General features: G+C 41.8%; 2 protein-coding genes across 4 annotated transcripts in view; both read right to left on the reverse strand.

Annotated features, from left to right (window-relative positions):
• The window catches only part of RB195_015303 (uncharacterized protein), a gene marked incomplete at both ends in the record, with an annotated part of 30,863 nt that extends 30,385 nt beyond the window's left edge, over positions 1-478 (reverse strand). The window contains one exon of the mRNA XM_064205951.1: positions 310-478. Coding sequence (XP_064061832.1) covers positions 310-478 — 169 coding nt within the window. The remainder of the gene's footprint in view (positions 1-309) is intronic.
• A 12,643-nt stretch (positions 479-13,121) lies between these two features.
• Positions 13,122-14,791, reverse strand: part of RB195_015304 (uncharacterized protein) — a gene marked incomplete at both ends in the record, with an annotated part of 22,338 nt that continues 20,668 nt past the window's right edge. For 2 of the 3 annotated variants that reach the window (XM_064205952.1, XM_064205954.1), the window contains 5 exons: positions 13,122-13,242; positions 13,546-13,634; positions 13,688-13,834; positions 13,888-13,997; positions 14,063-14,153. In XM_064205952.1, the coding sequence (XP_064061833.1) occupies positions 13,122-13,242; positions 13,546-13,634; positions 13,688-13,834; positions 13,888-13,997; positions 14,063-14,153 (558 nt within the window). The remainder of the gene's footprint in view (positions 13,243-13,545; positions 13,635-13,687; positions 13,835-13,887; positions 13,998-14,062; positions 14,154-14,791) is intronic. The other variant, XM_064205953.1, reaches the window with a different exon arrangement.

Below are 14,791 nucleotides of genomic sequence, written 5' to 3' on the forward strand. Positions count from 1 at the left end.
ATCACTAGTGTAGTTGCGGTGCATTTGCGTACGCACTCGAAACGGTGCGGTGGAGGCAGCAGTTGGAACCGTGTTGGAACCGTCGCAAACTGCAGCGATGGGTGATGCCAGCAAGGATTTTACCACGCTCCTACCCGCTGCGCTCTACCGAAGCGCCTCGAAAAAAGCCGCGTACGCAATTGCGCACGTGCTTCACGATGGGACTGTCCTATGTATGGTTTTGACCCTACTATACATAGGCTAATAAAAGCATACACGGTATAAGAAGTGGCCATGTAACACGCTACGTTGGCTGGGACGCACACCTACTAAGTTCTTTCCTTCCTGGTTGTTGAGAGATTTTTCCGGTGTTTCCAGAACCTCTGGCAAAGTGGAAGTGCCATGGTTGGATTCGAACGATATCAAGCTCGATACAGTTGCATAAACGGCGTTCTAAGCGATGAGCTGGAGCTAACGGCTGGAATCGAGGTAAGATCATCGCGAACTGCAGCGATGAGTGGTGCTAATAAAGGTTGTTCATTGGCCTGTAATTGAGATAGCATGCACTGCTATAATCATTGAGAATTTCTTTATAGTTTTGTAGAGCAGGGATGCACTTAGAATATTTGATGGAACTTGAATGTTGCACCTTAATGGCATCACCTCACGAATCTGGAGTGGTGCGGATTTCCGGTGGAGGATTCGTATACGGGGTCGTAGACTATGGGGAGGAAAGTGATTCCGTTTCTTCCTAGTTGCCGTAGAAAACGGCCCGGAAGATATGGTTTCGAGCGTTCCGGCGCGCTATTTTCTAAAACGAGTTCGCGCCAGCCCTGTGCGGCACTGCATCTTCTGGGCCGTTTTTTACGGCAATTAGGAAGGAATGGACGGAATCACACCCCTCTCCATAATCTACTATCCCGTATACGAATACTCCACCTGAAATCTATACCACCTCAGACTCGTGGGGTGGTGCCTTTAAGTGTTTTCGATTAACTTTTGGAGCTGGAATGCGTAGGACGGTGTGAGGCAGTCATCGAATTAGCGAATTCAAGGCCACCCCAAACTAGAGCATCCTTAAAACTGAGCTCCTTGCAGAAGGAAGATCAACTTGTAATCTTTGAGAGTTCGCAAGGGAATAGAGTAGGATCCACCTGTGTCTCTGCATTCGGTCCCCGTTAGATATCTTGAGTAAACGAAGCTATTCCTTTTTTGAGGACATTTTTCCTCTACTGATAATGTAATTGTTCTGTGGACTTAAACTTTTTATGATGGAAGGCGCGTGAGAAAGTGGAAATCAGAGTGCGGTGTGGGGTTTATTGATGGTGTTCCTCTTTACTTTCGTACTATGATTTGCTGAATAAAACCGAACGATACTGAGGGTTAGATCCCAACTGACCACCTTTGAAAATCGACGTAAACAAGGGTTATTTAGAATCTACACTTTCCTTCCTCATCTACTTCCATCTTTCTAACAAACATTTAATACTTTTCTTTCAAAATCCACTTGATGGAAAATACTCCTTGAATGCGGTGGAACTGTTTATAGGATTATTCAATATATCAATGAGAGGGCCGATGTAGTTAGAGGTTCCGCTTCCTGCACGATCGATGGGAGGTTTGAATCCCCCTAGTGCTCACTAAGCCTTTCATCCCTCCGGGATCGATAAATTGGTGCCAGACTAGTCTGGGAGGATAAAAACACTGACTTTGGCACATAGGCCAACCACCGCAAGTCAGTGTATAGGCCGCTTACACGTTCGTAAACCTCAAACGATTCTGAATTGAAGTGAACGTGGGGGCGCATCCCAAGCGGATTGATTAACGCCATACACTTTATCCTTTATCCCTTCATCAATATATTGCTAGTGTACTGTCATTTCACCAGTGCTACAGCTCTCTCTATAGCAAAAGCAGCGGGATAGGAATTTTGCGAAAAAAGTACAATGACCTTCCAGGCTTTCAACACGTTGTTGTTATAGATGCATGCTCTTACAAAAGTTCGGATTGAATTCAAACTAACGTCGATCTTATGTGGGGTTTTTGACAGAAACAATTGAAAGAAGACTAATTTCAAAAAAAAAATCAAAGCAGCGGGGCAGCGTATATGTGTCTAATTGCTACGTGCTCGCGGTGGTCTGTCTCATACTAGTTGCAATCAGACATTCAAGTCTACATTCTGGACTTGTACAAACTTTATAACTTACGGAATTGTATGGCTTAAGTTACTCCGATATTACAAAACAGAAGTTTTTCCCAGTACACCCCTAAAGCCCAACCCGTATAAGTCAAATAAGAAGCGTGGAATCTTTGGTAACAACTCTCCATTTCGTTACGCTGAAATGCCGGATATTGTCGATCTTAGGCACGCAGTGTCACTCGGTGTCGACAGGCAGTTCATGCGATGGCACAATGACCAATGGGTGGATTCTGTTTGAACTCCTGCTGTGGTTCGAGAAAGTTTGGCACAACTATGTTCAAAGACGCTACGCCTCGGCGAAGATGCGTGCAACTGCAAGCGCGGCGATTAAATCAAAATCAAATTAGCAAAGTTATTGTTCAGAGTCGTGATCGTCACTGCAGTAACGCGATGGCATTCATCAATGCTACCGGCTTTTGCAAAAGACAGAAAGCGGAATAAAAACTACACGAGAATATTCCAAAGCGGTAAAACAAAAAAAAAACTTAAGGACCAAAGTAACTTTCGCACTGTGTGTCATTGCCAAGAAACACAGTTGGATGAAGACCATGCATGGAAACAACTGTTAGAGCACAGTACAGAAGGTAACTGGAAGAAATGCGCATTGTGACGAATAGAAATGACACTTTTATTCAGAGGCAATAATCACACCTGAAGTCAGCGCAATTTATAGTGCCACCCATGACATTGGGAAAGGCTGTACATGGTTCTTAATAGGCAGTGTGATCATCACAAAAAGCAAAACATTCTCTACAACGTGGCCCTCATGATGGCCACAAAGTCGATAAAGAGTTCTTTTAGTAGGACGCATTCTATAGTCGTACAACGGTCACACGAACCTCATGGCATGTGACATCCAGCTTCCTGTGCACGACTGGAAGATCTCAAGCAACATATTCCCACACTTCCACTCATTTGCACCGAGTTGTTTATACAATTTTGTGTTACTATACCTTACCCTACCTTTCCTTAAGTTTCGCACGCCAGTTTATATCCTCTATCCACGCATTCTACTAAGAATTCTTAAATGCAATTCAAACTTCGAGACGCTTCTATTCTAGTGTCAAGGCAATTAATTATCGTTGTAGCTAACAAAGTATTACGGAGTAAAAAGGGATGTTCATGGTTGACAGTAAGTTAGGCGATTATGAATTGGAACAAACAACAAACAAAACAAAACAACGAACACCTAAGCGCATCTCGAAAAGATTGTTCAAAGCTGTACTGTTATCCTCCTCACTAAGTTGTGAGCAGAAAGAAAAGGAAAGTTGCGTACAGAAACCAATTATTAGCAAGACCTACATGAATTAGAAGAGATTGCACAATATTTCGCATTTCACTTCTTCACTGATTTTTCTCCTTATCTGTTCCACTGAATTTCCACTCATATCATATGCATATTTTTTCATATCTGATAACAGTTTGATGTCTGTCACTAAAAATTAAAAGACTTCTTATCTTACCAAACTTTTACCATAGCAATTTTTGAACTATTCCTCCGTCACATAAAGGTTTTACAAAACAAAACCTCCGATTTTTTTTCGATTTCGCTGCTTGGATTCGGAGTAAGTTTTTTCGGACTCGGAGTTTCCGTGAGACGCGCTGTGTTAAAGCCAACATACCACGAATCGGACATGGTGAGGGAACCCACGAGAGAAGCTAGAGATGGGGTTGTAGATTGCGGGATCCGGGGATAGGCCTGCTCATCTCCTCCTGATCGTCGTAAAAAACGACGTTGAAGACGCCGTTTTTTACGATTTCAGTTGCAGCGCATCCAAGAGCGAGAGGTCGAACACTGAAGATATTGCGACTGTCAGGGATCGATTCCTGATAAAAGTCGTGTTCTTGCATTTTGTGTACGAGATTTAAGAGAGCACATTTCTCATCCGACAAGGACCAATTTATTAACCAAAATTTGCAGTCAAGAGTTTTCTTGATGCTCTATCAGAATATGCCATCAAATTTTTCAACCGCGCTGCCGTAATCTCTTTTCACCTGTATTAAGCGTGTTCTTCGTCGGTTCCAGCTGTTTTTTCCATTTTGCAGAAATAATGGTTACTGCGGGGACCGAACCGAACAGCACGGTGAATGTGAACTATCTACAGCTCCAGAAGCTTGTCAGTGATGCTAATTAAAGTTTTACGATAGAATGAATTGAAACTTTATTACGGCTAACGTTTCGGTGTTGCCGCCTTCGTCAGACCTCAGCAGCCGCGTTGCCGTGATGTTGGCGGACATCCGCGTGGTGCAATCGCTCTGCTGAGCGGCTACTGAGGCTCTGACGAAGGCGACAACGCCGAAACGTTAGCCGTAATAAAGTTTGTTTACAATCTTGGGTGTTGCTTGAGTTTGACTATCGATAAGAATGAATTTGAACTGCGACTTAAGTGTGAGATGTGTAAGCGTAAGAACGATATTAAAAAAATAGTCTAAAAAATAGGAAATAGTCTTTGTCTCCTACAACCTTTCGTTGGAGCACATCAGTTGATCTGAAGAGAATTTACCATCTAACTTTGCTTGGCTTTTTCTTCCATCTTTCATCAGGTATGATAAGCTATTAGAACGTTTTTATGAGGTGATGGTTTGACGATAAAAGATCCCCATTTTGAAATAATAGCAATTTTTATTTATAATCGCGGTTCCGACGAAGTCTTCTGTGTTAAATAAGCTGTACCCAAGTAGAAAATTCCACGGTAACGGTCTATCAACTGGTAAAGAGCTTAGAAGATCTCTTCCCTAATTCTGGGTGCGTGTAAAGAGGGTCCCGGCGGAATTTCGAGCATGCCCCGGTCATGCCTCGTCAGAGCAATCAGCAATGGTGCGTATCCTAAAGATATTCACTTTCGTTAGCATCTAAATAGCTGACTCTGCTTACCTACCGCTAATCATACGCTGCATCACCGGCGAGGATATAATTCACTCAATTTAGTAATCGCACCAGAAGCAAGAGAAATCCTCACGTAAAAAATGAGTTAAGGATGTACCTAATAGCTTCAAATTACGTGCACAAAATTTTTCGTTAAAACGAAAAATTCCAGCTTTCGAAAGTAACGGTAATGAGAACTATCGTTATCCTGTAACTCGCAAGCTTTTTTGTAGCCTAATTTATTTCTGGGCAGAGGAACCTTGTGTATCTCTGACTTCTTGGAACTTACAGGAAGGAAAAGAGTTCAAATTTGGTAAGATTTCTAGACTTTCTGAAGGTGATATAAAGACAAACTCACTCCCTTTCTTTATTAAGACATCATACAAAATGCCTTATACTCCTATCAAACTCTGTTATTCTTTGACTTATACGGTGATTTCGACAGCTCATACCACTCTTCTTTGCATATTTTCTTGTAACTAGGCAGTTTTCTGCGTCTCTGTGGCTAGAAGAATATCTAAGACGGTTGTCTGCGTCTTCATGAACTACTGGAGCGTGACCTCTTCGAGGTATACTCGCGTATCCGCCGGCATATCCACCGGGCACATTATGTCTCGGAGGCATTCGCGGAGAATCCGCCGGGACCCTCTTTATCGTTCCCCTACTCTCCATAATCTACCTCAGATTCGTGGGGTGATGCCTTTAAAGACAGCGTCTCACGAAACTAAGGTAATACGGAAGCTCCAGGGAACCCGTAGAGTTCGGGTCATAGACTACGGGACTAAGGGTGGCTCGCTTAACTTTCTTTAACCGTCGTAAAAAAAAACTGTTTAGAAGCGGCGTTTGTTCTTGCATGTTGGAGCACTTGTACTTGTATACGTTCTGGTCCCCTCAGCACACTATTTATTAATTTTCTTTGAAAAGCCTAATGAGGAGGCATCGTTGATCTTTTACCGCTCGCTCGTTGAAGCGGCTCACGGTCAAGGATTGGTGCGTTTCAACTTATAGTAGGGTCAAAACGAGATGAAGCATGCTGCAATTCCCTGCTTCTTCAGGACGTTTAGGGGACGATGACCGGACGACCTACGCTGGATTCCAATCTACAACATGAACTCTATAACAATACACTGAAAATTCAACACTGAATTCAAAACTGAATTCCCTTTATCATGTGGCTTTATTTACAGCGGATTAGCAGCTGTTTTACGCAATGATTTTGTTTTGACTTGGACGAGCAGAGCTTCCGATCAAAAAGATAAACTCGATCACCAGCAATGTACGGTCGAATGCAATCGCCTTCGCGGCAAATTCATTAGGGATCGTCAAACCGTTGCAGGAGTTGAATGCAAGAGCAAGGTTTTATTGTTTTCCATTCCCAGCAGAGTAGACTAGTGCGCTTCCGATCTTTAGACATGTTTGCCTTTCTGCAACTCAATCGATATACGATAAAATGGATAAAAGTATTGCCCTAGAGGAGGCATTATTCACAAAATAAAGATAAGCGTCAAGCTAATTCGATAAGAAACCACAGCGATTTATGTGGGCCGAAATTTCCTTGGAATACGAAGAGAAAGTGAGGAAATTGCTAACCGTTCTTCGTGGAATAAGATAGTGATAATTTCTCAACGTGAGATCGAAAAGCATTGAAAAAAAGAAGCTCTTTACCTAGTTTCTGTCCTTAAACCAAAGCTCAGATGTTATAACATTTAATCACATGAAGAAAAGAGATAATTCAAATACAATGATATTTTATAATAGAACCGATTTCAAAAAGCATGTCGAACCTTGATTGAGTATAGAAAATTTATGACATTACGTATGTCTTAAGACGAGAAAATGAACTTTCTGATGAGCAGCCCTCTTTACTGTTTACATACCAGCTGAAGGAAATACCAGACTGGATTGCAACGCAAACAGTTCTGGTAAGAAGTAAGTAAACATCACTGCATCTAGGAAAATCGGTTTCAAAATGGTGTCATTGTCTGCTCTTCGTTACCGTTGCGTGAGTTCGGAGTAAGTTTGGCGAATAAACGCAGTTAAATGCGGAAGTACAAAGTCGAGAGAGCAAAACATCTGAACAGAAAACCATCTCATCGCTCAGAGAGAGAGTCAAGTGAACAGTCCAGTGCAAAAACTGTGACGGCACAGTGTTGAAATGACTCTCGCCTATGCCTGAGTGCAATGAATTGTCTGTGATGTTATGCACTAAAACAGATTATGTCAAACCAATTCTAACGTTTTCAATGAAAGCGGGTTTTTTTTAGTGCATAGAGATGAAAATCCATCCGCAAACAACGAGCAGAAATCGAATCTGCATGTTACTTAATGACTTCAGAGAACTTTCAAAATTTCGTTATTGAACCTGTAAGAAAAAGCAATAAATCGCATTATTGTCAAAGTTTCTGTTTTTTGAAATTTTTCGGGAGTTCAAGCTGACATGTGAACATTTTCCGTTGAGATAAGTACGCTCACGAAAGCGGCGGATTGTCATGGAAAAGTTATTGAGGTAAAGCCTTTAAAAAGCAAAAATTCTCTCACAGTTATTTGGTCACAAACTCCAGGGAAGAACGGAGAGAGACCGCACGGTGCGAAATATAGTCACCTCCGAATATTTTCATAATAATGATCGCATCGCATTTATCGGAACCCACCTTCTCCTCTACATCACCGTCTTCTATAGTCGGTTCAAAACTACATGAATAACGGTGCAGTTGCGTCAGCGGTTGCGACTGCGGCTAGCAACTTCCACCATTACATTTCGGGATGGTCCTCGGTTCCAACTGTTGTCTCCACAGCGCTGCTCCGAGGCTGCGCTACGCAACTGCATCGTGGTTCATGTCGTTTTGACCGCTATGGGTGAAGTTTGAAATACTTGTGTTATCTTTTGTTCGTTCTTTAACTTCTTATTCAGACACTTATTTTCCCATTTGAATTCTTCTTATACTTCCTGGTATATTACAATTAATGGACTAGTAAGTTACTAGGTATTCTTTTTCAATTGATTTTCTGCTACTATTCGTCAAATAAGGTGCGAAAAATTGCTGGTGGGACCAAAGTATCACCGCAGGCACAGGGACATTATGGATAGTTCAACAGGTATTCATCATTAAGCTGACTTTACGGCCGTGTTTGAAGGCATCGATTTGTTGAGTGTGGAGATATATCGAATGCTCGTCAAATAGCACAAATGGAAGATATATAATGACAAATAGAAAGAATAAAACATTATGATAATTGGACATTGAATGATGATTACTTACCAACTGTATTTATACGGAGAAAATGCAAAAGTCAGTAATCAATCCATAATTTATTTTCTAAAACTAATGAGTATTCCATACCACTATTTGGGAGCGGCATTGAAGACTAAACAAGAATATTTGTTTTCTATACTGACCAAATCTGTGTTCAAAGAACAGTTTTATCAACGCTTGATGCCGGACCTTTTTTGATGGAAAATCGTGGACGAGTCAAAGAACATATGTGATTCCATTCGCTCTAAGGCGAGGTTAAGACTGCAGGAGAAATTCAGCAGACTGGTAGATCATAGGTAAGGTCAGGCAAAGTAGTTACCAATTATCACAAACCATTCTGGTATGAACCACCAAAATTCGAACGCCGCATCAGAAAATGCTCACTTACAACCTCGTGTGTCACTTATGGGTGATGTATTTCTTTCTAAGAACGTGCTATCAGTTTCTGACAGAGCCCTCATTTTCGCTCCATCCCAATTAATACGCCCCATGCCATCGCGCAAGCTATCCTAGGCATCCTACAATTGCTTCATGAACGTCCGCGATTGAGAGCTGAAGAGGAATAGCAAGAAAGAGGGCAAGAAAACTGTAAAGTTGCAGTTTTCCTATTATTCTTATTCTATTCTTTCTTCTATTATTTTTCCTGCGCTATTGTACAAGCCGCAGGAGGCAAATTCGGTGGGAGTTGCTAAGTTTCGCTTGCTTGCTAAGTCCGTTTTCTCAATTCTCTCCCGATACTGTCGCAAACAGCCTTTAGGAAATCTGATACCCACGGAACGCAAGCGTTTGCGCAAATTTACATGAAATTTGCTTCCAGAATAAGATCAGAATTTCTGTCAGTGATAATGGATGGGAATTGGTAATAATCTCACGTGAAATGGACACAGCTATTAAAAAGCTTTACCTTGGGGAGGACAGCCCATGCCACCCTTCACCTGCACATGAGTTTAGCAGACAATACCGCCGCCTGAATAGGATTTCGACGGAAACTACAAAATCAGTTGGACTACCAAATACAACTATCACGCGCCTAAAATGTGACCGGCCCAGCTGTCCAGTTCTTTACGTTCTAATCAAGATCCACAAGCTTTCCGCTGCCGAATTTAGTTTAAACAACAAATGTGACTATAAGATGAGACCTATCATAAGCAATATTGGAGGTCTCGCCGACAGAATATTTCTTTATAACCATTCTCAATCGACTACTACAACCCGTTTCTGCTCATCTCTCGAAAACAAGCATGTTCATAGGACACCTCCTTCCTCCTCCAGCGATGCCGTTTTGCAACCAACATCAGAGATTCTCCTCTAACACCAAAGGCAGGGTCGAGCGTGTGATGGGATTCTCCCATCCCATGCTACATCGTCGGACGTCCAATACAGCCATAAGTAATCCACAAGTAATCCACATCACTTTAGTAGAAAACAATCGTTGAGAAGAAAATGTCCAGCTTTGAGCAGAATGCACAAGTGGCGAGGGCATCTTTGACTTCTTTCATCAGGCTCCCATCCTTTTCAGATGTTGAGAGTTTCCCAGGGCGTGAAGAATGGTCAGTTTTCAATCGACCATGATAAAAGGATAAAGGATAAATTTTCTGGCGTTAATCAATCCGTTTGGGATGCCTGGTACTAATTTATCGACCCCGGAGGGATGAAGGGCTTGGTGAGCACTAGGGCGGATTCGAACCTCCGATTGATCGTGCAGGAAGCGGAACCTCCAACCGCTACACTACACCCGCCCCACGGTACCGTACCGGCCATGATACAGTACTCAAATATGACGATATATACTCGCAGGTTCCGAATTTTCCCAACTGAGGCAATTTTTTGCGAAAAAGGTAGTAATTTGGAACAACTTCTAAAAGATGCAGAATTTCAAAATTTCCCTTCTCCGGACCGTCTGGCTTTCTCAAAATTTAGATGGGACAAATCCAAAAAAAGGCTGAAAATTTCAAACTTCGTCCCATCAAAATTTCAGAAAGACTAGGGGTGACAAAGTACAGCAAAATTACCGTTTTTAGGGCAGACTTTCTTCTCCTAGAAACTATCTAAACTTTTTGTTTTAGTCCTCTTATGACACAGTGTGCACAGAATCTGAGCTTTTTTAGCCACTCAATTTTGTTCAATTCATTTTTAAACTGCTGTATGCTACGTGGAATTAAAATCCTCATTCTTTAGAAGTTGTTTCAAATTTCTATCTCTTTTGCAAAAATTTGCCTCAGCCCATCAGTACGCTTAACCCTGACCAAAGGTCTCTGAATATGTACGGGTTCGCGATGCAACAAATAATGGCGCTGTTAAGCAAATGTCTGAGATGTTCAGTATTTCGCTGGTCTAGGCAATACCATAAGCAGATTAGAGTCTTGGGCTTGGGACAAAGAGCTGCTCATACATTAGCCGTTGCTTTCATGTCTAAGGTGGAAAAACCACTATTTGAACGTAAACCTCTTTTGTGCTGCCGATACATAGATTATAGTAGCTCAACGCAAGCCAAAATGGACAATTGCTTCGATTTCTTGAATAAACAGTCTCGGTACAGTTTACGAGGATAAAAACTATAGACAACTGGCTGCCGTTCCTCAATGTCCATGTTCATCTGTAGAGGGGAAAAAAAAAAACTTTTTCTTTTCTTTTTGAAAACCAAGTGGTATCGAAAACCAAGTTGTAAGAATGTTCTCATTCATTAGCATTCGCCGCACCCGACAACCTTTTGGAAAACCAAAAAGTCATTGAAATATGTTTAAAACAGCCGCAACGGTGTCATATGAGAATCAAGGGCGTATCGCCTCTGTGAACATGGCTAACCACATTGCTTAGTCAAACGGGTACATAGCAAAGGTATCCAATTCAAAACGGAGCCATGTAACAGAGCCTCGGTACCACATTGTACGAACAAAGATGCTTTTATTCCTTTCTTTTATTTTGAATAAAATGTACTATGCATGGCGGGCAAACCTACGACATTCGTGTCTACAAGACTCAGTCAGAGTAGTGGACATACCACCTACGAATTTGCAGAAACATCTAGTCCGCAATCGTGTCTATGACAGGCTTTATGAAACGGCTAACTGCGTCGTTTGTACGTAAGCAAGGGATTGCGCGGTCTCAGGAATTATCTATGTTTTCACCTGTCAGTGTCGCTATGCACCGGGTCAAGGAGCACCTAGATCGGCTCCTAAAATCAAAACCGCCAATTCCTTCAGGTGCTCACCGCAGACAGTGTCATGGCAACACTTCTTTCAGGATAGCAGTCACAATCATGGCCGAAAAACAGTGAAGCGTTCTATGTAACACCCAAAAATCAAATCATTAATCGTAAAGAGGAATGCATCGTTGCACCCAACGAGCTGGCGCTGTATTAAGACTTTTGCGGGTTTTGACCTACCGGGTTCACGTGCAAGGAGTACCGTTATAAGTTACCATTAGCGGCACAACTCTACCGAACTGTCTTCCGTTAATGTCACGGTTTTATGCCTATCAAGGTCACCACTGCTTTGGTCTGCTTCTCAGACATTGTTTTTGAGTAATCTGTTTGCTAAGTCATATCTTGTGGGATAAAGAGGCTTTTGGGAGGGGTACGTCGGTAGATTACATATGTCCTTGATTTTCCAAGCTAAGAAGGCGACGACTCCGAAACGTCAGCAAAAATGAAGATCGATAACAATCGAAGTTTGTGTGGCGAAACTTTGATGTTATTCTACTCTATTTTCGTTCTTATCGAAAAAAGAGTTCTCTTATCCTCAAGCATTGTTTAGCATTTCATGCTTGTTTAACTTAGGCTAGAGTGTTTTCTTAACATATTGATGACAATGTGACTTAGTCATGGGCCCTATGTATTTTAGTGGGTGAGCCGGTATGCAGTTACTTAGGTAAAGATGTCCATGTGGGAATAATAAAAAAAAAACTGAAAAAAGAGAAACTGTGAGAACAATATTACCCATATACGCCAGAGATCAAAAATAACGTAAAAAGTGCATAAAGTGCACGGCATTGATCAGTCGCTACGCGGGTGCCTCTTCGCGTTCGACTCCAACTCAGAGCAGTTTGGAGTTTATGAACTCATGTGCAGCCTAGACATTCACGGGGTTATCCGCCGTGTGTATCGCTAAGGCGAGCTCTAACCACAGATCGTGCATTCACGGTAGATCCTCTTGTTGACTGCGCTACACCCGCACTTCTGATCACATCCCACGAAGATTGAAAAGTATCTTCAATGTATTAAAGTGACACACAATGCCGGGATCTCACGCCATGATTTTCTCCTTTTCTCGACTTCTAGAACAGAATAGTCGCTGTTGACTGCCTTAGCAAGGAATCCAGTTGCTATTGACTGATTCGCTGAAAGCTCACACTATTCTAGCTTAAGAAAAGTATTTTACGAGAACACGTGCGGAGATTGTCGGACCAGAACAGGAAGAAGCTTACGTGTAATCATCATCGAGCCATTTTAAAGTCTCTCTATACCACAATTATATCATTGATAGTTTGTTGGCACTCGTAGCATAGGAAACAACCATCGTAAGTCACCACTTTCATCTTCTAACCACAAACATTTGATGCGGAGACTTTTCTTGTTTCCTACCAAAAATTTCTGAAATGTTATTTTTTTGTTTCACGATACTGCTTACCAGAAATATGTATTTTAAAGGATGCTAGCGACGCAGCCGTTACTCGAATTAAAAACTTACAATGTCTAGCACTCCAAAATTATTTCGTCTCTCGTATTTACCGTTATGGTCTATCTGATACTCTTTGTGTACAATACATATTATTAAAGAACAGATTTATTCCGGATGTACACAGAATAAGGCACATTTGATAATCATTCCTCGGCTCTGGCTAGTTGTTGTGCCTTCACCAATGAAGCATATTTCCCTTCAGCTTCAATTAGTTCTTCATGAGTACCATACTCCACAACTGAGCCATTTTCAATGTAGTATATTCTGAAAGAAAAGAGGAATTTCACTAGAATAGCTGGTCTCACAAACTTAGAAGGATGTAGAAATCCATCATGAGAATAAATTCGAAGAAGAAATAATCTAGAGATGGGAATATTGAAATCTTATCCTCTCCAGTAGAAATATTTCGTATTGCATAGTTAGAAACTAATCGATTTTATTTCATATATGTGGAGCAATTATCAATACTTCTATATGCGTAGGATATTTTAGATTTACTAATAACCCAGGCGGGTTGGAGCTGTTGTGTTGGACAATTGAACATTAGGTCAGCCCAAAGTTTCGTACCTGTCTGCGTCCCTGACTGTGCTCAACCGATGGGCTATTGTTATCGAAGTCCTACCATGACTTGCTTCGTTTAATGCTGCTTGAACCACCTAAAAAGATCTCATGAAAACCTACGACCGATTCTAAGAAAAACAAAACGCACCTTTTCACTTTCAGTATCAAGGGCACTCGTAGCTTCATCGAGTAATATGATCCTGGGATTGCGAATTAACGCCCTAGCTATTGCAATTCGTTGTTTCTGGCCTCCTGAGAGATTTCCGCCCTTTTCTCCTACATCAGTTTCGTAACCCTTAAGTAGGAAACAACATATATTTAAATGTTTCTATTAGTTATGCTTGTCACTTCCGGAAACGCTTCAATAAAGTTGGAGGCATTGGCCTGCTTGCACACTTCCCGAACATCATCCAAACTAATGTTGTCCACTCCAAGCGTGATATTTTCGTAAATCGATCCTATATTCACAGAGATAACATTCATAAAACCAGAGAAGGAATAATTTGTGATCCCGACAACTTACCTTTGAAGAGAACCGGCTCTTGACCTACTAAAGCAATATTCTTTCGAAGATGGACTCTACACATTTTGTCTAATTCGTTGTTGTCAATTTTCTGAAAAGGTTGAGATTGGAGAATAATCAGAACTCATTATAATAAAGTGGGTAAAGTGTCTGGCGTTAATCAATCCGCTTGGGATGTGCCCCCACGTTCACTTCAATTCAGAATCGATTGAAGTTTTTACAATGACTTGCGGTTGCTGGCGGATACGTATCAAGTCAGTGTTTTGTCCTCCCAGACAAGTCTGATACCAATTTATCGACCCCGGAGGGATGAAGGGCTTGGTGAACACCAGGGAGATTCGAACCTCTGATCGATCGTAGAGGAAGCCCCAACTGCTACACTACCCCCACCCCTCAGTATAATACACGCTCAGAATTTCACGATCGGATCCTCGCTCAACTCTGCAATCCAGTCATAACTAGGGTGCGACTGCGAGAGCAATAGCCTAAGCAAATGGCAAACAAACCAGGTCATATTGACCCGAATGTGAACTAGCATTGCATGAAATGGTACGTCAGATAAAAATGACGTGGTACACACATATTATACCAACGTTATATATTCAAATTTATATCCGGGTCAAACGGTCTGAAACCGTGGACAGTTGTGTAACCGGCGGCGCTCGAAGCAACCATTCCTATTGCACTTCAGAGATGGGTGGAGCTAGCGATGGTTCCCCTCTATGGCAT

The sequence above is a fragment of the Necator americanus genome, chromosome V (genome assembly GCF_031761385.1).
Source record: "Necator americanus strain Aroian chromosome V, whole genome shotgun sequence".
NCBI lineage: Eukaryota > Metazoa > Nematoda > Chromadorea > Rhabditida > Ancylostomatidae > Necator > Necator americanus.